This window comes from Schistocerca americana, chromosome X (assembly GCF_021461395.2).
Source record: "Schistocerca americana isolate TAMUIC-IGC-003095 chromosome X, iqSchAmer2.1, whole genome shotgun sequence".
Lineage (NCBI taxonomy): Eukaryota > Metazoa > Arthropoda > Insecta > Orthoptera > Acrididae > Schistocerca > Schistocerca americana.
In genome coordinates this window covers 919,637,351-919,662,897 of record NC_060130.1, presented here as the reverse complement: position 1 = coordinate 919,662,897, position 25,547 = coordinate 919,637,351, and the positions used below count along the sequence as shown (strand labels likewise).

General features: G+C 39.4%; 1 protein-coding gene across 1 annotated transcript in view; it reads right to left on the bottom strand.

The window, feature by feature from the left end:
* The window catches only part of LOC124556487, a 237,195-nt gene that overhangs the window by 30,862 nt on the left and 180,786 nt on the right, over window positions 1-25,547 (bottom strand). The window contains exons 12-13 of the mRNA XM_047130442.1: window positions 25,244-25,451; window positions 110-225 (exon numbers count right to left, since the gene is read on the bottom strand). Coding sequence (XP_046986398.1) covers window positions 110-225; window positions 25,244-25,451 — 324 coding nt within the window. The remainder of the gene's footprint in view (window positions 1-109; window positions 226-25,243; window positions 25,452-25,547) is intronic.

Genomic DNA, 25,547 nt, shown 5'->3' with positions numbered 1-25,547 from the left:
CCTACTAACTTGAGATTAACCCAAGTAAGCAAGTTAACATCATAACATTTCAACCTGTATAACATATTTTAATGAAAATACTATGTACACACAAAATGCAAAGACTTACTTATCCTCATCATGTGTTTTTAATGTCATTTGTAGAGATTTTAGTTTATTGTTCCATTTCAAGTCTTCCACAAAACTGTTGCTGGTATCTTCCTGGTCCACATCTCTTTTACTGTCCTGTTGGTGAAAACTGAGATTGTCACTGTATATGTCTTGTTGTTTAAAAAAAATTATGAATGTAAAAGAAAACATTACACCAATAAGTCCCACTACCTGCAAGGAAACATAATCAACTTGACCTCATATTTTAAGGAGAAAAAAAGCACACTTGCAAGGTATCAGGGCCAGCAGCCTATCCTGTATGAAAATTTGAGCCATAATTCTAGTAGTACATAGTTATGATCTTCTAGATACAGAGTGAGAAATATTGAACTATATGAAATAAAATTGTCGTAACTTCTGAACAGTTTGCATTAGGACATTCAAACTGCATGTTTGGCTGCGGGGCATGATGGGAATTAATATGCACAGCATAGTTTGATTTAGTGATGAAGACCATTTTTGTTTGGATGGGTTCATCAATAAGCAAAGTCAGCACATTTGGGGGACTGAGAATCCACATTTTGTGTTTGAGAAGTCTTTTCACCCTCAACAGGTTATTGTGTGGTGTGCAATGTCAAGTCACGGAATAATCGGTGTGATATTCCTTGGTGGCACAGTGACTGCCAAATGTTACATGTATGTTTTGGAAGATAATTTCATTCCCATTATCCAAAGTGACCCTGATTTTGACAGGATGTGGTTCTTGCAAGACGGAGCTTGACTCCATCGAAGCAGGAGAGAGTTTGATGTTCTGGAGCAGCAATTGGGGGACCACATTCTCGCTCTGGGGTACCCATGAGTCCACTGGAATGGACCTTGATTCGCCACCATATTCTCCTGATCTGAAAACATGTGGCTCCTTTTTGTGAGGCTATACTAAAGACAAGGTGTACAGCAGTAACCCCAACACCATTGCTGAGCTGAAAAAGCCAGTCAGGCAGTCATTGACATCATCAATGTTCCGACACTTCAGCAGGCAATGTAGAATTTCAATATTCATCTGCACCACATCATCACCAATGATGGAAAGCATATCAAATATGTCATAATATAAATCTGAATATCTGTAGTGACATTTACATGTTGAATAAAGTGTGCACACACCATAGTTTATAACTAATGTAAATTTTTTTCATATAGTTCAATAATTGTCATACTGTATACAGCTTTTAAACTTTCTCTGCCCCACTGCAGTTGCCTTATGTCTGAGCACAGAGTACTGTACTGTAGAATAACAACCAGAAACATCCTATTTGTGGGATGTTGAAGGTGAAGAAAGAGGAGAGACATCTGCCCATTGTGTAATAAAATCTTGTTCAAGAACACAAATTATTTTGTGCAAAAATTACTATTTAATATGAGCACATTATATATCAACCTCACAAACATATATGTTCAATATTATTTTAAAAATATTCTCATAGTGATATTCTGCAGCTGTAGAGAGGATGTTCATTGTGACTGAAGACATTGATATATCTTGAAAACAACACATCGGATCAAAAAAATTATAATTCCAATTTGTTTATTTTGGAGAGGGCATTCAACAATAGCACACTTGACCCGTCATCTCAATCAGTGCATGGGTGATGGATGGGGAAGGGGGTAATTTTGAAATCTTCAGTGGGAACCCCCATTTTTTTTGCAGATCACAATTCCTTGGCAAAACCTGCATATCTTTTGTCTGATGCATCTTCTCCATTTCCCCACAGATGGCACTGTAATCAGAGGAATAGAAATGGATACAGAACCGTAATTTATAACCTGATGCTCAATGCCCCTTGAATATCCAATGGTACATGGGACACCACCTCCATGCTGTGAGGGTAGGACAGGCCAGTATTTTATAACTTATAGTTGGAAACTCCATTTGCAACATGGTATTCCTCTGCCATATCATAAAGGGGACAACTCAATGTGCCACTGTGCTCATGTAGCAAACTTATGACATATCATAACAAGCAGCACACTGTGACCAGAGCTCACATATTGTGCAGACATAGAACAGATAGCGGCTCTAAATATTACAATGCTTTCACAGTGTTTATTGCCTACACACCTGTCTATCATTTGGAGAAGACATGTGAAAGTGGATGATGAATGCTGCAACCACAGAAGAAGAAACTGAAATGACCCTGATTTATAGAGACTGTGGGAGAAATATTGAGCCTGCTGTTGTCTTGTATGCCAAGCATTTTCCAGAGAAAGCTCACTCTCATTTGTTCTTTTACAAGGTTGTCTGATGGCAACATATAGACCAGCAAAAGGAAATGAAGCAAGTGTTTTACAGGAGAAGCTGTACTAACAACATTACACTACAGCTCATGGATAAGTGTCTGGCAATTACACTGTGATTCTGGTATGACCATAGGTAGTACTGTCACAATACTGCTTCATCATAAATATCATCCATACCACGTATCACTGCATCAAGAACTTCATGGCATCTATTTTCATAATCGGGTAGTGTTTTGTGAGGGGCATGTAAACAAATGCAAATGACCTGCATGTTATTTGCCAAGGTACTATTTTCCTGTGAGTCTACCTTCACAAGCCATGGTAGCATTAACTGGCATAACATGCATTACTGCAGTGTAGACAAACCACACCAGCTATGGCAAATTGACCATCAGTGTCCTTACTCAGTTAGCATATGGTGTGACATCATGGAGAAAAAACTCACTGGCCCATATTTTATTGATGGAATGTTGAATGGACGCAAATATTGAACATTTTTGGAACAAGAACTACTGGTACTATTGCAGTATGTTGCCCTGGACATTTGACAATGTATGTGATTTCAGCATGCAGTTGAGGCATGGGAGGTATTAGTGTTTGGAGTGATCAGTGGACCAGCAGAGGTGGCCCTATTAATTGGCCCACTAGGTCACTGGATTTGATGTCATCAGATTTCTTTCTTTGTGGGTATTTGAAAGATAAGGTGTACCAGCAAGTGCCAACAGGCTGTGAAGTCATGGTTGACCGCATAAGGAATGCCTGTGCTGACATTCCCACAGATATGCTTCTGCCCTGCGTACAGTTATTTGAAAAACGAATCACTAAGTGTATTGAAGTTGGTGGTACTATATTTGAACACTTATTCTAATCGGAAAAGAGTAGCATTCACATGGAGCCATGGCCACAGTGGTGTGTTGAGTAGTCCCCTGTTTGATATGTTGGAGGAATACAAAATTGTGAATGAGGTTTCCAATGAGAAGTTATGGAATTCTGGCCTGTCCTACCCTCACAGCATGGAGGTAGGGGTCCCATGTGCCATTGGATATTCAAGGGCCATTAAGTAGTTGTTGTAAATTACAACTGTGTACCTATTTCTATTCCTCTGATTACAGTGCCATCTGTAGTGAAACAAAGAAAGTGATTCAGACAGAATGTATGTACATTTTGCCATAGAACTGTAATATGCAACAAGAAAATGGGACTCCCCATTGATGATTTCAAAGTTGCCCCCTGTCATCCCATGCATGGGGTGGGGTGGGGGGTTAGGTGTAGTACCATTGGAAGTCCCCCTCCAAGACAAACAAATTGGAGTTATAACTTGCTTTGATCCAATGTGTAGATTTTGAGATATTTCAATGTCTTCAGTTAAAATGAACACACTGTATATATACCTCAAAATAAAACTAAATAAATGTAATCATCTGAAGAATTATCATGAAATGCAGGTAATGATTTTTGATTTACAATTTCATCATGCCAATCACATTGAAAATTAAAACAGCTACTGCAAATTTACTTCACTTTAACAGTGTAAGTTTTAAAATCAAAGAAAATAATGCACAACAGTGATGTTAATAATTAACTAGCACAATGCTAGTTCTTTAATGACACACTCTTCTGTTTCATTCATTTACAATGAATTTGTGAATAATAACATAAAAATTTTCAGAGCAAAGAAATATCTGACATCAGCTACAGGTTAGTAACTGTGCATTTTGACACAATCAATAAAGCATGTTACCAATGTTAAAACAATATTTCATTAACCTCTTGCTCACTCTACTGTACAGTACATTGCACTTGGGCATTAGGCAGCTCCTGTGGAATGGAGAAAGTTACAACTGGTCTGCCTGCATTTTTAAAAACTATACTTACAGAATTATGGCCAAAATTTTCATGTGGGATTTATTTGAGGGGCTGATATTTTTGCATATGTGCTTTTTTCTCCTTAAAACGTGAAGTCACGTAGGTGATATTTTCTTTTTAGCTTATATTCTCTTGAGAAGTAAACATTGAGATGTTAAACACAATATTTATATTAATATGCTGCAAGCCTTAATATATTGTACGACAACTAATGTTGTAGTGCATGGTATCCAAGTTTCATTGGCATTTCTGTACATTCTCATACCAATCAAAAATAATCTGTCATAAACCACAAAATGCAAAAACATACTACATAAACTAAAACACTGTTGCAGAGTCAGACTTAATGCTCCAAGTAATGCTCTTCAAACAAAGCCATCTGAGAATAACTGTCAGTACATAGAGTTTTAATGTGTGGTCAACAGAAATGTCTTTCAGTTTGGTTTCCTGGCATTCTAAATCAGTTTTGAGCATTTTTCATTCCCATCAAAGGTTAATATCTTAGCAACTTTGAAAATAATTGTACTATCATCTTAAAGCTCAAATTTTAAATTGTAAGCTGCAACAGGACTGAATGACATATACAGTATACACTATACTGTAATAAATTTTTATTGGACATCTAACCACCCATCAAACTGGTTAATTGTATGCCACTCCTCAGTGATACTGTATTAATAAATTAACTTACAGCATTGTTGGAAACATTGTTAGATATTTTCCAAAAAATCAAAGAACAAGTTTCAAAATGTTTTTCACCAATGAATCTTAAACCACTGAGCTTTGTCAAAGCAAGGATGGATATTCCTCTGCAGTTTGTAAGGTTTATTGTCAGTGTATACTGATATGACTCTCCTCTGGTAAATATGGAGTAATTTGTACTTCTTGATGACATAAAGGTCTAGTTCCATCATTGTGGAGCCCAAGTTGCTTAATTGTGCCAGCTTTTAAGATATTCTTGTGTACACCTACATCTACATCAACATTTATACTCTGCAAGCCACCCAACAGTGTGTGACGGAGGCCACTATACATGCCACTATCATTACCTCCCTTTACTGTTCCAGTCGTGTATGGTTCGCAGGAAGAACGACTGCCGGAAAGCCTCCATGCATGCTTGACTCTCTCTAATTTTACATTCATGATCTCCTCGGGAGGTATAAGTACCTCACCCAGAAATGCACCCTCTCAAAACCTGGGCAGCAAGCTACACCACGATGCAGAGCGCCTCTCTTGCAGAGTCTATCTGCTCAGTCAATCCAACCTGGTACAGATCCCACACTGATGAGCAATACTCAAGTATAGACCGAACAGGTGTTTTGTAAGCCACCTCCTTTGTTGATGGACTACATTTTCTAATGACTCTCCCAACGAATCTCAACCTGGCACCCACCTAACCAACAATTAATTTTATATGATCATTCCACCTCAAATTGTTCCGTACGGATACTCTCGGATATTTTACAGAAGTAACTGCTACCAGTGTTTGTTCCGCTATCATATAATCACACAATAAAGGATCCTTCTTTCTATGTATTCGCAATACATTACATTTGTCTATGTTAAGGGTCAGTTGCTACTCCCTGCACCAAGTGCCTATCTGCTGCAGATCTTCCTGCATTTCACTGCAATTTTCTAATGCTGCAACTTCTCTGTACATTACAGCATCATCCACGAAAAGCCGCATGGAACTTCTGACACTATCTACTAGGTCATCTATATATATTGTGAAAAGCAATGGTCCCATAATACTCTCCTGTGGTACTCCAGAGGTTACTTTAACGTCTGTAGATGTCTCTCCATTGAGAACAACATGCTGTGTTCTGTTTGCTAAAAACTCTTCAATCTAGCCACACAGCTGGTCTGATATTCCATAGGCTCTTACTTTGTTTATCAGGTGATAGTGCAGAACTGTATCGAACGCCTTCCGGAAGTCAAGGAAAATGGCATCTACCTGGGAGCCTGTATCTAATATTTTCTGGGTCTCACGAACAAATAAAGCGAGTTGGGTCTTACACGATCACTGTTTCCGGAATCCATGTTGATTCCTACAGAGTAAAAAATGGCTCTGAGCACTATGGGACTTAACATCTATGGTCATCAGTCCCCTAGAACTTAGAACTACTTAAACCTAACTAACCTAAGGACAGCACACAACACCCAGCCATCACGAGACAGAGAATCCTACAGAGTAGATTCTGGGTTTCCAGAAATGACATGATATGTGAGAAAAAAAAACAAGTTATAAAATTCTACAACTGATCAATGTCAGAGATATAGGCCTATAGTTTTGCACATCTGCCCGATGACCCTTCTTGAAAACTGGGACTACCCGTGCTCTTTTCCAATCATTTGGAACCTTCCGTTCCTCTAGAGACTTGCGGTACATGGCTGTTAGAAGGGGGGCAAGTTCTTTCGTGTACTCTGTGTGGAATCGAATTGGTATCCCATCAGGTCCAGTGGTCCTTCCACTGTTGAATGAGCCGGCCAGAGTGGCCGTGCGGTTCTAGGCGCTACAGTCTGGAGCCAAGCGACTGCTATGGTCGCAGGTTCGAATCCTTCCTCGGGTATGGATGTGTGTGACGTCCTTAGGTTAGTTAGGTTTAATTAGTTCTAAGTTCTAGGTGACTGATGACCTCAGAAGTTAAGTTGCATAGTCCTCAGAGCCATTTGAACCATTTTTCTGTTGAGTGATTTCAGTTGATTTTCTATTCCTTGGACACTTATTTCAATGTCAGCCATTTTTTCATTCGTGCGAGGATTTAGAGAAGGAACTGCAGTGCGGTCTTCCTCTGTGAAACAGCTTTGGAAAAAGGTGTTTAGTATTTCAGCTTTATGCGTGTCATCCTCTGTTCTAATGCCACCATGATCCCAGAGTGTCTGGATATGCTGTTTCGATCCACTTACTGATTTAACATAAGACCAGAAGCTTCTAGGATTTTCTTTCAAGTCGATACATAGAATTTTACTTTCGAATTCACTGAACGCTTCAAGCATAGCCCTCCTTACACTAACTTTGACATCGTTTAGCTTCTGTTTGTCTCAGAGGTTTTGGCTGCATTTAAACTTGCAGTAAATCTCTCTTTGCTTTTGCAGATACTGTGAGATTCATTATGACTAGCAATAGAAATACACAGGTATTTGTCAGGCACAGACAGAAGTTATTGAAACGTGAATAGTGCTCAATCTATATTTATTTTCAATGAATTGAGCTTTTAGAGTTTTCTCTTGTCCCAGTACCAACAATTTGATACCTGGAATTGTTTCACAAATATGTCATGTTACCTGAAACACAATTAGCTGTGACAAATACCTAATTCTTTGAGTTATAAATTCTGCAAAATCTCATAATATTCCACAGTTTCATTTAAAATTAAACATCTAAATAATTTAGGAATCAAGGAAACCACTCACTGATAGCAGAAGGTTGAGTCATTGACAGGCACTCATAAAAGAGAATGAAAACTTACTACCTTTAGAAGAAATCCTTTTATCAGTAAGGTACAAATATTCTCACACACACACACACACACACACACACACACACACACACACACACACACACACACACCTGTCCCCTACATTGTTCTGACCAGACTCAGTGAGCGATCTCCTTTACTCCTAAATTATTTGCGTTCTGCCAGAACTTTCCTTACTGTAAATGGCAACTAATACATTCTACTATCGTACTACCTATAACATGTACAATATGAGCCTTGTTTCATCAGCATTCCAACTGGTTTGATGCAGCCCACCATGAATTCCTTTCCTGCCCAGTTAATTTTCAACATCCTCCTGTAATCACACATCTCAGCTGCTTCAGCTCCTTGCTTTTTTAGTTTTTCCCACAGGCTATGATTATGTGACAAGAACACTTAACCTAATAAACATTTGTTTGTGTGTTGCTAACATAAATGAATTTGCACTCACAATGAACAGTAAACATTCTCCCAAATTTAGATATCTTGCCATCCTCAGAAAGTTTGATCATGGCTGAAAAATGTGGGAGCTATTATAGAATACAATAGTATTGTAATGCAATGTGAACGGAATTAAGGAATCAGCTTCACTGGGGAATGAAAAATGAAGAGGGTGTACACCAGCCTGGTCAAAGAGGCCCTCTCATGGAACTGCAGTGTACACAGTAGGAACATTCAGACTAAATAAGAGGAGGGAAGTACATACATGTTTTCTAACAAATTATTGAAGTTCTAGATTGAGTTAGTGTTCTCTGGATGGGTGTCCACACAAGGGAGGAAAAGAGGGAACTAAGTCCCCTTTTTATTCATTACAGAATTCTTAGCATTACCAAATATGATTATCATTCTGGTACACTGCAGTGTTCTAGTATTATGTGGCCAAGGACAACAGGAAATACTGTAACTTTAACAATTAGTGGAAAAAGTATGTTTATTTGGTTTATGTGCTGTTGACAGTTGCAGACAACAGACCAGAATATGGTGGAATGAGTATAATCTTACATAAGAAACTGAGGAACAAAGTCAAGGGTTTCATGCAATACAATGAACTACTAATTATAGTGAGAATTGAAACTAATCCAAAGGATACTGTGATACTTCAAGCCTATACACCAACAACAGGAGAGGAAGAAGAAGTGATAGAAAAAAGTGATGAGAAGCTAAGTGAATTGACAGAGAAAATAAAGGATCAAGAAAACTTCATTTTACCTGGAGATTGGAATACAACAGTAGGAGAAGGAACTGAAGGAAATACGTTGGTAAATATGGATTGGAATAAGGAAATGAGAGAGTTCTGCATATGATATAAATTAGCGGCAATGAGTACTATATTCCAAGATCATCCAAGGAGGAGATACGCATGGAAAGCCGCAGAACACATATGAAGGGCACAAATATACTACATACTGGTGAGAGAAAGATTCAAGAATCAAATGAGTGACAGCAGAAGCTACCCTGGAGTTGATGTCAATCGTGATCATAATCTAGTTACGATGTGCAGTGAACTAAAATTTAAAAAAAACAAAAAGTAAAATAAAGAAAACAGTTGAGGGTATCTAAGCTTAAAGATGAGTCTACACAAAACCAGTATATGACACATCAAACAGTACCATTGAGAATACCAGAGAACACATGGAAGTGAAACAGAAATGGAGTAAAATAAAGAAATGTATTTTAAACTCAGCAGAAGTGGTATTAGGGGAAAAGGAACAAGGGACTAGGAAAGAATGGGGAAGTCAAGAAGTCATGAATATGATGAAGGAAAGAACATAGTGTAAAACTTCAAAGGATGAAAAAGGAACACAGGAGTACAAGAGCTTAAGGAACAGGACTAATAAGAAGGCAAAAATATAAAGAACACTATTTAAAAGAAAATTTTGAATACACAGATAACAGCATGAAGGCAGTATAAACTGACATGGCATACACAGATGTAAAGAAGTTGTTCAAAATAAGGAAGGCAAAAACAATTAAAATTAAACACAATGATGCAGTGTTAATATATAGTGAAGAAATCATAGTGAATCGATGGAAGGAATACCTAGAACAGTTATACAGAGGAGACCACAGCAATTTTACTATTGAAAATTAAGAAAAAGTAGAGCTGGGTGATGAAGGGATTCCTGTCATGAAAGAAGAGTATGAGAAAGCAATACAGGACATTTGAGAAAGGAAGGCTCCAGCTGCTGATGGTATACATGCAAAACAATCCAATAAAAAGTGGAGTAATAAAGTAAAGATGGAACCTCATTACTTGGTATGTAATATTTACAGGACTGTAGAGTTACCACAAGACTATGTGAAACATAAAAAAGTACCATTATGTAAAAAAAACCAAGTGCAAGGATGTGCAAACAACACTGAACATTGAGCCTGGTGTGCCATGCATCAAAAATAGTCACCAAAATTATTCTTAGAAGAACGGAAAAACAAATATTATTAACCAAATGTGGAAACAAGAAAGGCAATACTGGCACTGAGGCAAGTGATTGAGAAACAGCTGAAGAAGGGCAAAAGTACATTCATAGCATTTGTCGATCTTGAGAAATCATCTGACAATGTCAACTTGAACGTATTATACCAAACAGGAATCAGCTTGAGAGGGAGAAGACTTGTATATAAAACCTGCACATGTGAAATCAAAGTAGTTCACTGTGCTAACAAAGAAGGATCTACCAGCACTCAAAAAGGAGTGAGGCAAGGTTGCTCCCTATCCCCATACTTATCTAACTTGTACACACAGCTAGCAATCAACAGGGTGAGCAAAGTAAACATATGAGTAACAATTCATGGAGATAAAGTAGACATGCTGATATTTGCTGATGATATAGTACTATGAGCATAAAGTGAAAGAAACCTGCAAAAAATCCTGAACACAATGGATAGATAGTTATTCCATACAACAAAAGACATACATTAAACAAAAGTTCAAGTCTGCAGTAGAAACAAAGAAACCAAGACAGCAGTAAAGTTGAAAACTGAAACAACTGAGGTAGTGAACAAGTTTAATTACCTGGGAATTAAAATCATGGGTGATGGATGAAGCTACAAGGATAATGCACAATTTCCCAGACCATGCATGCTTTTAATGATAAGAAAAATATATTTACTAAAAAGAATATAAGCCTTGACATGAGAAAACAAATGTTGAATACCTGTCTGTTGAGCATTGCAATATACACCAACGAAGCTTGACCTATCAGAGTTAGAGAGGAGAGGAGTCTTGTTGCATTTGAAACATGGTGCTACAGAAGAAGGATAAAAATTAGCTGGAGAGAAATGATACTTCATGAAACACCTAAAAAGAAGAAGTGGTCAGCTGATACTCTGACATGATGGTCAACTGAAAAGAATAATTGAGGGACCATGGAAGGCAGAAATTACAGAGGAAGACTAGCATATATTACACAAACAACAGAAGATATTAATTGTTCTTGATACTATGAGCAGGAACAGAAAGTGGGCAGGCAAGAAGATTGGGGAATTCCTGCCTACCAGCGTAACAGATGCTGCTGACTAGAGAGAGAGAGAGAGAGAGAGAGAGAGAGAGAGAGAGATAGAGAGAGACAGAGAGAGAGAAGAGAGAGAGAGAAAGTTGACAGGAAATTATGTAGTTTCCTTTGATCCAGTGGTGATTCTTTTACTGTCATGCAGTTGACCTTTACAGAACAGCACTGAAATAGAGTCCACATATTTTTAAAAATAATATATACTTTTTTGGGCCCAGAAATCCACTGCCTAGAGTCCATCACCAGTTAACAGACAGACACCCAGCCTTCCTCCTCTCAAAACACACACTAGTTAGCAATGCAGTAGTATCTGTTACCACCTTTCATCTGCTGCCAGTCACTACACAACCTTTTATCAATGTATTACTCCTTTCAGCTGGACACAAAGTACCCCTGTAGCAGCTTGCTTAAATAAGATTAATCTTACATGTCAGTGCAGTTGAGGATGATGCTGAAGAATGTCGTCATGTCATATAGTAGTTGTGCTCATATCAGCTGCAGCGAAGTCTTCACTTGAAACTGTTAGTCATTTCAAAGGTAGGACACATTTGTCTAAACAGTAAGTACCCATTTATATCAAGCTCATGGCCTGCAGCATGCTTAACACTGTCATTTTTGTATGGAGGCATTTTTTTCCCACACATCAAAAAATCTGTCTTTTTCACTTTTTTGGGATTTTTTTGCTATCATTTTACATACATACTTAGCAATCTTAGAGGTATCATCAGTTACAATATAGCTTTATACAATCATATATTTACACGTTCACTAGATACTGGATTTAGTTTCTTAGACCATATAATTTTTACCATTCTAGCTCACACTATTTTATGTAGAAACTGCTACCAGAAAAGTAATCTGACATGAACTGTCATAACGTCTATGGACTTTAGAGGATATGGGAGTTCTTTCAGAAGCTAATGCTTTCAAGAACACAGACAGTTTGGAGAAAGAAGTGACGTTAATGCGTATTTGATAGTTATAAAAAAATTAACTTAACATTTTTTGAAATTTGACTGCATGATTTTATAGGCAAAAATAAGTGTAATTACATTCTGAGATGACACTGCAGTTAACTTGTACTTAACAATAATTACAAAGCAGTCCGAAATTTTTCTGGCATGATTTACGGAAACAAAGAAAGCTTCATCATAGGTTTAAGAGTAGTCGAATCATAGCTGATAAGGAAAAGCTGAACGAAGCGAAAAAGAGCGTAAAGAGAGCAATGAGAGAAGCATTCAACGAATTCGAACATAAAACATTGGCAAACAATCTAAACAAGAACCCTAAAAAGTTTTGGTCATATGTAAAATCGGTAAGCGGATCTAAATCCCCTATTCAGTCACTCGTTGACCACGATGGCACCGAAACAGAGGACGACCGAAGAAAGGCAGAAATACTGAATTCAGTGTTCCGAAACTGTTTCACTGCGGAAAATCGTAACACGGTCCCTGACTTCAGCCGTCGCACGGACGCCAAAATGGAAAATATTGAAATAAACGATATCGGAATTGAAAAACAACTGCTATCACTTAGTAGCGGAAAAGCATCCGGACCAGACGAGATACCCTTAAGATTCTACAGTGATTATGCTAAAGAACTTGCCCCCTTTCTATCAGCAATTTATCGTAGATCGCTGGAAGAACGTAAAGTACCTAGCGACTGGAAGAAAGCGCAGGTCGTTCCCATTTTCAAGAAGGGTCATAAATCAGATGCGAATAATTATAGGCCTATTTCGCTTACGTCAATCTGTTGTAGAATAATGGAACATGTTTTGTGTTCTCGTATTATGACGTTCTTAGATAATACAAATCTCCTTCATCATAACCAACATGGATTCCGCAAACAGAGATCATGTGAAACTCAGCTCGCCCTATTTGCCCAAGAAATTCACAGTGCCGTAGACACTGGCGAGCAGATTGATGCCGTATTCCTGGACTTCAGGAAGGCATTTAATACGGTTCCGCACTTACGTTTAGTGAAAAAAATACGAGCTTACGGAATATCGGACCAGGTTTGTGATTGGATTCAGGATTTCCTAGAAGAAAGAACACAACATGTCATTCTTAACGGTTCAAAATCTGCAGATGTAGAGGTAATTTCGGGAGTACCGCAGGGAAGCGTGATAGGACCTTTATTGTTTACAATATACATAAATGACTTAGTTGACAACATTGGTAGCTCCGTGAGGCTATTTGCAGATGACACGGTTGTCTACAAGAAAGTAGCAACATCAGAAGACTCGTACGTACTCCAGGAGGACCTGCAGAGGATTAATGCATGGTGCGACAGCTGGCAGCTTTCCCTAAACGTAGATAAATGTAATATAATGCGCATACATAGGGGCAGAAATCCATTCCAGTACGATTATGCCATAGGTGGTAAATCATTGGAAGCGGTAACGACCGTAAAATACTTAGGAGTTACTATCCGGAGCGATCTGAAGTGGAATGATCACATAAAACAAATAGTGGGAAAAGCAGGCGCCAGGTTGAGATTCATAGGAAGAATTCTAAGAAAATGTGACTCATCGACGAAAGAAGTAGCTTACAAAACGCTTGTTCGTCCGATTCTTGAGTATTGCTCATCAGTATGGGACCCTTACCAGGTTGGATTAATAGAAGAGATAGACATGATCCAGCGAAAAGCAGCGCGATTCGTCATGGGGACATTTAGTCAGCGCGAGAGCGTTACGGAGATGCTGAACAAGCTCCAGTGGCGGACACTTCAAGAAAGGCGTTACGCAATACGGAGAGGTTTATTATCGAAATTACGAGAGAGCACATTCCGGGAAGAGATGGGCAACATATTACTACCGCCCACATATATCTCGCGTAATGATCACAACGAAAAGATCCGAGAAATTAGAGCAAATACGGAGACTTACAAGCAGTCGTTCTTCCCACGCACAATTCGTGAATGGAACAGGGAAGGGGGGATCAGATAGTGGTACAATAAGTACCCTCCGCCACACACCGTAAGGTGGCTCGCGGAGTATAGATGTAGATGTAGATGTAGATGTAATTAATATGAGCAACAATCAGAACTTGAAAAGTTCAAAAGTTGTGCATCTTTCTATGGTTTGATGATTTGATTCCAATTACTGTTTAAAAGTAGTTTCTATCTGAAACCGTTCAATGAATGTACAGACAATCATATTGTTAGGCAACCAGGACATACTTAGAATATGAGTGTAATGCCACAAAGAACAACATTTTAAAACCACAGTGAATAAGTACAGTGCTTAATAGTTAAGCAATAAGAGACAAATAGCTTTAAAAAAATGAAGGAAAGAAAGCTTCATATATAATGAAGTTAGAACACATTTTTCAATCTGTCAAATATAAGTTGTAATGAAACATACTGGTTGACTGAAACTGTTTCTGCACTCCATCAGCCACATATAGTTTCAATATAACACCTCATGCAGTAATGCCTACACAAAAAGTTTGAAGATCTATGCACAGTGATTCAATTATAAAATAAAGCAATATGGTGCCAATTCTGACAGAGAGTGTAATCATGCAAGAACACAAAATGGTAACATAAATCTGACAAATCATAGCATCTTAGTATTCATTCAGAGTAGTCCTATTTCCTTATAAATCCATAAAATGGCAACAAGTTCAGATTCTTTTAAAAGAAGGCTTCACTGTTTTGGTGTTACAATCAAATGCGGTATGTTTATGATGGCAAAAACTACATCTCGCACGTTCCTTCACATGCTGTCAGAATTCTCAATCAAGTAAAACTAATTTCCAAATAAACAACCATATATCTACATCTGTTTCTCAAGAATTTCATCTCACTACCTTGCACTTTGGTTTTCTCTCTACCTCTCATAACCCAGGTTTCTGATGCATATGTCAAATCAGGACATAGTATGTGTGGTATATAACCTCTTTCCTGATTTGGGGTACATTCTTGCTCCATATCAGGCTTCTGATACTCTTCCAAAATGCTTCTGCTTTTCTGCCCTGATCATTTCTTTCTCTGTCGTTTTTTCCATCTTCCTGTATCAGGCTTCCTAGGTACTTGAAACTCTCCACTCTTCTCAATTGTTCCCCACTAATTGTTATTCCTGTTATTCCTCTCTCCTTCTTTCTTGTTGTGATAACCATCTCACTCTTACTTATACTAAATTTTATCCCATATTCTTGTACTATTCATTCCCATACATCCAACTGCTCTTTTATTTTCTCCTCCTTATTCCCCCAAATCACCAGATCATCTTCAAACACCATAGCTTTCATATTCCTTTCACCAATTACTTGTGCTACTGTACTCATTATATCATCCATCACTACAATGGAGAGTAATGGTTAAAGTGCACTTCCCTGCCTCAAGCCATTCTTCTGTTCAACCCAACCTGATCTCTATCCTCCCACTTTCACACAGCTCACACTTCCATGGTACAGTTCCCTTATCCTCCAAATAATCTGCTACTCCTCTGTTCTCCAGGGCTTTCCACACTTTGCTTCTACGTACACTATCATATGCCTTTTTAATGTCCAGGAAGGTCATTAATAGATATATTCCATATCCATAGTGCTGTTCCTGCAGTTGTCTTACAGCAAAAATTAGATCCACCATGAACCTTCCAGTTCTGAAACCATGTTGCTCTTCTCTCATTCTTCCTTCTAATTTTGTCCAAATTCAAAAATCTTTGCGCAGTGACTCATCAATGTTATCTCCTGAGAGTTCTTGCACTCTTTTCTATTTCCCATCTTAAAGATTGGGACAATCTTCCAGTCTTCTGGGATCATCTTCTGCCTCCGCACAATTTTCATTACTCGATATAGCCATTGTATCTCCACCTCTCCTGCTGCTCTCACCATCTCTACACTTAGCTCTTCCTGACCTGGTGACTTCCCTGCCTTCATCTTACCCTATGCCTCTTCCACTTCTCGCCATGTAAGGTCTTTTTCTATTTGCTGTTCCTCCTCTTTTTCCTCCTCGGCTTGTTCCTCCTCATCCAGGTCTCCATTCGGATTCTGGAGTTCTTCAAAATACTCCTTCCACATATTCTTGAGTTCTTCCTTATTCACTACATCTTCTCCACTTTTGTCCACCATTCGAGCATAATGTGTTGTACCATTCTTCCTCTTACTTTTAATCATCCCATATAACACCTTTTTTGAACCTTCACTATCCTCCTCCATCATTCTGGTCCACTGTTCCATCCACTTTCTTCTTTCCTCCACCACCACTCTTTTTGCTTCTTTCTTGCTTGCGTGATACTCTTCTCTTGTCTGTACTGTTCACTTCTGGAACCATACCCTAAGGGCTCTATTCTTCTGTAATTGAGAAACAGTATTGGAGTGACAAAGATAGACAGGTTAAGAAATGATAGGATCAGAGAGTTAATGAAGGTGGAACCATTACAGGAGGAGATAGAGAAATCAAGGCTGAGATGGTATGGACATGTTAAGTGAATGGAGGAGAAGAGGATACCCAGGAGGATACATGAGATAAAACTGGAAGGAAAGAGACCAAAGGGAAGACTGAGAGACAAATGGCTGAAAGAAGCAGAGGTATGCATCCAGAAGAAAGGAGAAGACTGGACCAAGGTGAAGACGAAGAGATGGTGGCAAGATGATGGAGAGGCCTATGTTCCATACAGACCCAGCCAGAGGCTGGAAACTGTCCAAGATGATGATGATGATGATGGTGATGATGATGATGATGATGGTGATATCTGCATCTACATACATATTCCATGAGCCACCATGTGGTTCCTAGTGGAGGGTACCTTGTACCACAACTAGCCATTTTGTTTCCTGTCCCACTCAGAAACAGAGTTAGGGAAAACTGACTGACTGTATGACTCTGTATGATTCTTAATTTGTCCTGTCCTGTCTTCTTGATCCGTACATGAAATGTGCATTGGTGGCAGTAGAATCATTCTGCAGTCAACTGCAAATGCAGAGTCTCTAAATTTTCTCGATAGAATTTTGTGAGAATAATGTCATCTTCCCTCAAAGGGCTCCCACTGTAGTTAAAAAAAAGATCTCCGTATTACTTTTGTGTTGGTCAAAGCTACTGATAACAAATCTAACAGCCCATATCTGAACTGCTTCAATGTCTTCCTTTAATCCAACCTGGTAGAGATCCCAAATACTCAAGCAGTGTCCACACATGGTCACACTGTTATTCTATTGGAGGTCTCCTCTAGAGATGAACCAAACATTCCTAAAATTCTGCCAGTAAACTGAGGTCAACCATTCACCTTTCCTACTACCATCCTTATGTGTCCTTATATACCCTTACAAAAGTTTCACTGTTGAGTTTTGTATTCTGGTGTAAAACTCTGTAACACAATTCAGGTTGATTTTAGGTGGAAAATAGTAGATTCCTTGATATTTCAATACAAGGTATGACTCCATGTTGAAAAGTAATGTTTCCAAATTTTTTATGTGAAAACTCTTAAAGGTTTTTAAAAAAGAAACTTTATTAAGATTCTACATTTTTATAGTTCATGCCTGCATATTTATTTCTCGTTATGGTCACCCTAACAAGGAACACATCTCCCCCAACAAGGGACCAGTTTGTTGATACGGTCACTGCAGAATGTTTGACTTTGTTGACAGAGCCACATCATCATCTCAGCTTGCATCATTTCATCACTATTAAAATGAAGTCCTCAAAGACATTCCTTATGTTTTGGTAACAGATGAAAATCAGATGAAGCCATATCAGGACTGTATCATAATATTTTTACTAAGGGTTGTAAATTCCATGTAACTCTAATATTTGTATTAAACAAGTTTTGACTTTGACAGTGTGTAGATAGCTGATTGTGTTTTGTGTGAAGTTACATACACACTTTTTTTAATTCTTTAATATAACAGCAGCTGAGTAGTGTAAGGAGGCATACAGTTGTTTTTTTTTTTCAAATTATTTGCATGTCTGCTAATACAAATGTATACATTTATAAAGTAGTCTAGCAGTAATGCTCATAATTATTAGTGTGAGTATGTTACCACTTGTCATAATTTGTGATTAGTACACTTCACAGAAGTAGCATGTGTTTGTAAAGTGTCCACACCTAAAACAAATGAATGAGTCTTAAACAATCTATGTCTGTCATTAGGGGGGCACTGAATAAATATCATAAATGATGGCCTCGAAATCAAATTCGAGAGCACAATCAGTATCAGTATAGAAGGTAGACATGGTTGGAAATAACACATACAGAGTATGGTATTATATGAGACTAAGATGGAGCAACTTGCTTAGCTCATGGCTCTGCCCACATGACCCACAACCCATGCCTCCAGTGGTGCTTCTTACTCATGAGAAATGCCTCTGACCCTCCACTGATGGGGATATTAAATCTCAAACCCCTGAAATTAGCACCTAGGACCAAAAATGTCCTGGTTTTGGTAGTAGTACTAAGTGGTTGGAGTGGCAGAACTATCTGCCAGCTGACCCAGTACCATTGGCTGATGACTGGCCCCATCCAGAACCCCTGTCAAGCCCACCAGGGATGATGGAGATAACAGCACATGAGAGCACAATCAGTATCAGTACAGAAGGTAGACATGATTGGAAATAACACATACAGAGTATGGTATTATATGAGACTAAGATGGAGCAACTTGCTTAGCTCATGGCTCTGCCCACATGACCCACAACCCATGCCTCCAGTGGTGCTTCTTACTCATGAGAAATGCCTCTGACCCTCCACTGATGGGGATATTAAATCTCAAACCCCTGAAATTAGCACCTAGGACCAAAAATGTCCTGGTTTTGGTAGTAGTACTAAGTGGTTGGAGTGGCAGAACTATCTGCCAGCTGACCCAGTACCATTGGCTGATGACTGGCCCCATCCAGAACCCCTGTCAAGCCCACCAGGGATGATGGAGATAACAGCACACCCAAAGCTGAGACTGCTTCATGACAACCAGTGTGAGGGACAATTGGAATGGATTGAGTGATTCTATCTCCATAAACTTCAAAACCCTAAACCCTCACCCACCTACCAGCGATAAGGCCAAGGGAGTGGAGGATCATATCGATGTGCGGAAGGCATGGGAGAGACTAGTGTCCAGTACAGGGTTCACAGGCAGAGGCAAGGACAGGAACACTGGTTTTGACTATGGTCATGGCTTGAGCTGGTTGTGTCATGTGGACATGCCGATTCCTGATGGCAACCACCTGACGGCCCCTGTGGCCTTCAACTACCCCTTCAGTCCATCTCAGACGCCAGGTAATTGTGCATACCCAGACAGGTCCCCAATGTGTAGGTGCGCCTGTACACAGAAAGGGCATGATGTAAAGGATGCAGAACGTCTAACAGGATGTTGTGCTGGTGCCCATGTGGGATTTTGGCCGAATTGATCCCAATGACTGGGTTGAACTTTATGTCACAAGGAAGCTGTGCAACACCTCCTCATTTGATGATGTGTGTAAGCCCTTCCACATCTTGGTCTTGTATGAGTCAACCATTCACACAGCCTCTGTATTGTATATGGGGTGAAAGAGAGTGGTGATCACACGTTCAGAGCTATTACAGTGCTAGAAGGCCTGGAACCGTATCAATATAAATTGGTGGTGGTGAAGATAGCAATGCACCCGCAGCAATGGACTTCTCTGCAACCAATGCTGTGAGGACCTGTTGGGACAAAAGGAGTGATCCTGTGTCCATAGACTCTCAAACTGTGAACCCCTCATCCATCCACCAGTGAGTGAGGACGAGGGGGGTATATCGTCAGATACCAGAGTGTAAGGTGCCACTTCAATGGTGAAAATCCTCTCGAGGGTAGGGATGGTAGCAGCAGTGGTAGTGGATGACATGCAGGCCACAAACAGAAAGTATGAGAGAGCATTCCTCCAACAGTAACCACGCAGCACCCTGAAATAGCACAGTGAAATCAACATGGACCCTCTCCCACGAGTGGTCAGGGTGGGACCATGGCACAGATCTACGTGCTGGGGACATGTGATGGAGGAAGCAACCATGGCAGGACTAGGATGCATGTTCAATGTCAGCATCAATGCTGGGGAAAGAGATGTGCCTCCTGACCAAAAGCATTTATGTTTTTCCCACTGAAGGAGCTGGAGGGTGTAGGGTCAGATCAGGGCCAATATGAAGACGCGGCAGTCAGAGACCTCCATGGCCAATGTTAAGACACCCTCTGTGGCACTGAGCTGAAAGCACAGTGTGAAATAATTTCAAGAAACTGGGTGGACCACGCAGGAAACATGCTCTGGTCACCCTCACTGAACTGCCCACAAAACATTCCTCAGGCCTGGGTCTCAGGACATTGTAGAGGCTACCCTACAAGCCATCGGTGAGAATTCATCCAAGGTAATTTGTAGGTATTATACAGGGCAAAACAAATAGTTTCTTGACAATCAAATCACACATCTGATCCAAGAAGAACATGTGACGGGACATCTGCACTGGCCTGTTGGGCAATAGGTTGAAAATGGATTTTATTGTGATACCCACTCAAAACCAACACACAGCACTGTAGAAGCTCTGTTGTCTTCTCCTGGAACTTAGAACAATGCCTAGAAAAGGAAATCAAAGGTTTGTGGCCAGTCAACAGATGGAATTTGCTGCCACACAAAGAAACAAAAAATTTCTTGACACCATAATTAATTTCTAAATACTCCGTCTCTATTTTGCAATAGTTGAGCTATGCAGCATTTAATATTTTGGAGGTGAAGGCAACTGGGGTCTCAGAACCGTCCAACAATTTGTGGGATAAAACCACCCCAATGCCAAACTGTATGTGTCGATTGTCAGTGTCAGTGGTAAGCCTGACATATATGGTATCAGACATGGAGCAGCCACAAGACCATAAGCTGTTGGAAAGCCTTTTGATAAGACAGTTGACCACACAAATTTGACACTCCTCTTACACAGTTGATTGAGAAAGGTGCATGATCTGCACCATTTAGGGAATCAGCTTGGCACAGAATATGATTTTATCCAGAAATTATCACAATTGTTTAAGGTTATAAGAGTGTCATATTGACAATCACATCAACATGGTCATTTGTGGGTGGCATATCCATGTGCCCCATGTATTTGATGCTGGGGGCAAAGAAACAGCACTTTTCCTACTTACAGCATAAATCATTTTAACAAGGGTTTCAAGATTCTTGTGATGCTCCACGTGTGTCAATACCATAATGATATTATCATCTAAATAATTAACACAGTGCACAAGATCTTTTGTTCTATATACTTTTGAAAATGGCCAGTGCACCCATGCCTCCAAATGGTAGCCAACTGTACCTGAATGGGCCACATAGCATTTAAAAGTAGCAACTGATGTGAAACATCATCACGTGATAGTTGGAGATACACATGCTTTAAATCTATCTTTGAACAAAAGTGGCCCACCACCAGTCAAGCCAACAACATGTCTGGATGAGGCAGTGGGTAGAGATCAATGCTAGACTGGGAATTAACAGTGCACTTAAAACAGTCACAAATATATAGAGAGCTACACAGTTTTTTAATAACTGTCAGAGGCATCACCCATTGTCTGGTGGAAACCAAGCAAATAATCCCTTGGTCCTGAAGCCATGTGCGTTCTGCCTGAACAGCTTCATGAAATCATAAAGCACTGCAGAAGGCTTCAGGGAAATGTGAGCCATAAAGTTACATGTACTCCTGAGTGTTGATTCAAAAATCTCCCTATATGAAGTGCACAGGGTGTGTAGATCAGAAAAAGACACTGTAACTAACATTAAATTAACTTACTCCTCTAGCTTGAACTCAATGAAAACTAAACTGAAAATGTTAGTAGCAGTAGGGGAATGCACAACCAAGAAGGTCAGTACATGTTCAATGTTTTGTACTTATCTGGCAGGAACAGCTCAATATTTGGTAGGGAAACTACTAGCTCTGGAGCCATGATGTAGTGTATGACAGTGTTTCCTCATGCCACAGCTAAGCACATGGCTAGTAGAGCACTTGAGACACAACAGTGAAGTGACCACTTCTGCCCCAGGTCCAGCTGTCCTCTGCACAATGCACGTGTCAACTTCAGGATGACTTGACTGGAGTTTCTTCAAAGTATCTGAATACATCTGAATGCCAGGGAGAGAGAATGTGTCTAACCCACCAGATTAGCATTACAAGAAACATCATCTAATGGTGAGGAGGGAGCAGAATAATCAACGTACTTAAGTCTCTCACAACATGCTGGCATACTGGATGCTCATGAACATGGATGAGACTTAGAAGCAGAATTACAAGATAATATGTCTTAATTATCGGGTAACTGCAGCTTCCAACTATGACCAACAACTTGGAAAACTTGAATTTCATGCGTAAAAGCAGCATGCTGCCAAAGAAACCTTGAAAGGTTTAGCAATTTTAATCATTTCAGCAATACTAGGGTCAGACTAGCCAAAGCTTTAGTTGTGACTTCCCTGTCAGGGGCAAGGCACTCAATCACATCTCGAATCAATGATTCTTCATAAGAAACTGTACAGTTCTTGCACATGAAATTACATTTGTTTGCAAGACCTTGCAAGTCGGCAGTCCAAGCTGCATACATCTGTCCTTGTTATGACACTGATTGAACTGGAGCCTAGCAGTAACAGGTGGGTTTGTAGACTGTAGTCTTCTGTCAAAACAACAAAGGGATCATGAAAGACAATTCACTAGTGCCCAAGAGATGTCACAATTTATGCACCACTTCATAGAAATGACTACTACATAGAAGACAAAAGCAATAAGCAAAACAGTACCATTCAAAACAAAGAAGGTAGACTTCTCAGCTCTCCAAAGACTCATCAAAGGCATTGAACAGCGGTGGGAATGTAGTCATGGCTACCATCTGATGTGGTTGTTGCTACTCTGAAATGAGACATGGACAAAAGCCTGCTGTACAAGCTGCAGCTTTTGTTGTTGTTGGTGCTGTTCCTCTTGAACGCAAAACTGTTGCCACTGTTGAAGTTGCAATGACAGCAGATGCTGCCAGTGTTCCAAAACCTTGGAGTCTATAATGTACACTCAGTGAGTGAATACATTGCCATAAACATGGTACAGTAAGAACTTGTTATCACGAAAGTGTCGCCGGCCGTGGTGGCCGAGCGGTTGTAGGCGCTCAGTCCGGAACCGCGCGACTGCTACGGTCGCAGGTTCGAATCCTGCCTCGGGCATGGGTGTAGTGAAGTCCTTAGGTTAGTTAGGTTTAAGTAGTTCTAAGTTCTAGGGGACTGATGACCACAGATGTTAAGTCCCATAGTGCTCAGAGCCATTTGAACCATTTGAACGAAAGTGTCCGTGCTCGATATGAAGGTGTAAACAGAGCAAGGCTCATCATGATCATAGTACTGAGTAAGCACCAAGAATAATCGACAGAGCGAGTTGAGGGCCACAGCAGGTTTGGTATCAGTATAGAGGCTAGGTGTGGCTGGAAACAAAACATATGGTGTACAACTCGAGACTGGGCTATGGCGATAGCTTCGCCTGTGGCTGTCAGTGGCTCAGCCCACACAACCCACATTCCATGCTTCTGATAGTACTCCTCACTCATGTGCTGCAAAGTCTCTGATCCACTATCAGTATCATCTACTGGTGTGGATATTAAAGAAGATTCTGACTGTAAATGCATACTTTGACATGTTTCACGTCCTAGAAGAGTCTCTTTCAGGATGGGATTTATAGAACATGGCGTGTGAATGAATGGCATTGAAATATATATCCCTCCATTAACAGAATTACTAAGCTTGGTTATTTTTTATTTACTTCTGAATAATTATTGTTAAGTGCATGGCAAAGGGTTCCTTTTATTCTATTATTATATGCATCATATATAAACTACTGTTTTTATTCCAGACACAAATGCAAGGGCAAAACAATCACTGCTTAAAAAATCTTAATAAAGCTGTAATTATCTGATTTATAGCATTAATAATTCTTGGGTACCTGGTATTGTGTCATTCATACAGAATCTTCTGGTATGATATTCTGGACCTTTTTGACGAGGCCTTCTTCTGGGAACAAGCTGCACACTGTAGTAAACTGCCAAAATTTTGCTGATTTAAGAAATTTGTAACCATAAATATTAATGATTGTTTGTTCAATGATATTCCTATGATTGCTGGAAGAATTCAGTAGGATATTAGTAGCTGGGGGGTAGGGCATCAGTGGCATCTTCTCTATGTTTATGATTGAATGTATTGGTGGAGTCCTTGTAGGCTGGATGGTCAGCATATATGAAGCTGGCAACCTATAAATATTGTCACAGTTATCATTGCTTGGACATTTACTAATCATGACTGGCTCTCTGGCTTTCAGTTTACACTGGTGTGGTGCCCTAGAAAAAGTGACAACATTAACAAAGTATATGTTCTGATTGCATGTTTTACTATGGTCATTTATGGCTGACTTGTTATGATACTTGAGGTACACATCATTAATGATCTTTTTGGTGGTCTTTAACTGCACAGAGAGAGCCATGCCCCACCATATGCTTCCTGCCTTCTGGAGGCCTAACTGAGGAGAATGCATGAACAGCATTTGCCATGGTATTTCATGGAACACTTCTTAGTGTTGTTGAACAGATGTGTTTCAGTCTCAAATTCAGCTTGAAATCATCACATCATTGTTACTAAAGATGGAAGTCTTGAGTATTGTGTTTACTGATTGTTATATTTGTAATTAATTTTACTTGCAAGAAATTGCAGCAGCTCTGTACTTTGCTGCAGCTTTTGTAACAACTTCCAGTGTCTATCTCTCCATTGATATAATATAATATAATCCATTATATGGATGAAATATAGTAACCTTCTGAAATGCTTTATGGTCTTATGAACAACCCTGCATTGTTCACTCTACCTAATGTTGTCCAACAAAAGTGCAAGTTCTGCATAGATTTGGCAGGCAGATAATCACCACTATGATAGATGAATGAACAGCAAATAAAGATTTAAAATATGTTACATAAATATAAGATAAACAATAAAAGAGTCACATAACTGAAGAATTGATACTTCATTGTAAATACAGTCATAGGGATTCTATACCTTTGATATAATGCCCCCAGTGTGTAAAACTGATGTAGTGGCATTTTCCTCCATCCGAGTAGTCAGATAACCAGGTAGCTCCGAAAATGTTAATAAACCTAGTCTTTCCTGATGTACAACATTAGTTGTTTTGTCCAAATTATTTGCAGACTTTAAGTTTACTGAATTTGCAGAACCAACAGCTTTATTATTAACCTTCTTCAGCTCCCTGCAAAAGTATGAGCAATTCAACTCAGAATCCACTTAAAACTGCAAAATTATATAAAGCAGCAATTATATTATCACAAGAAAAATATTTTATGGT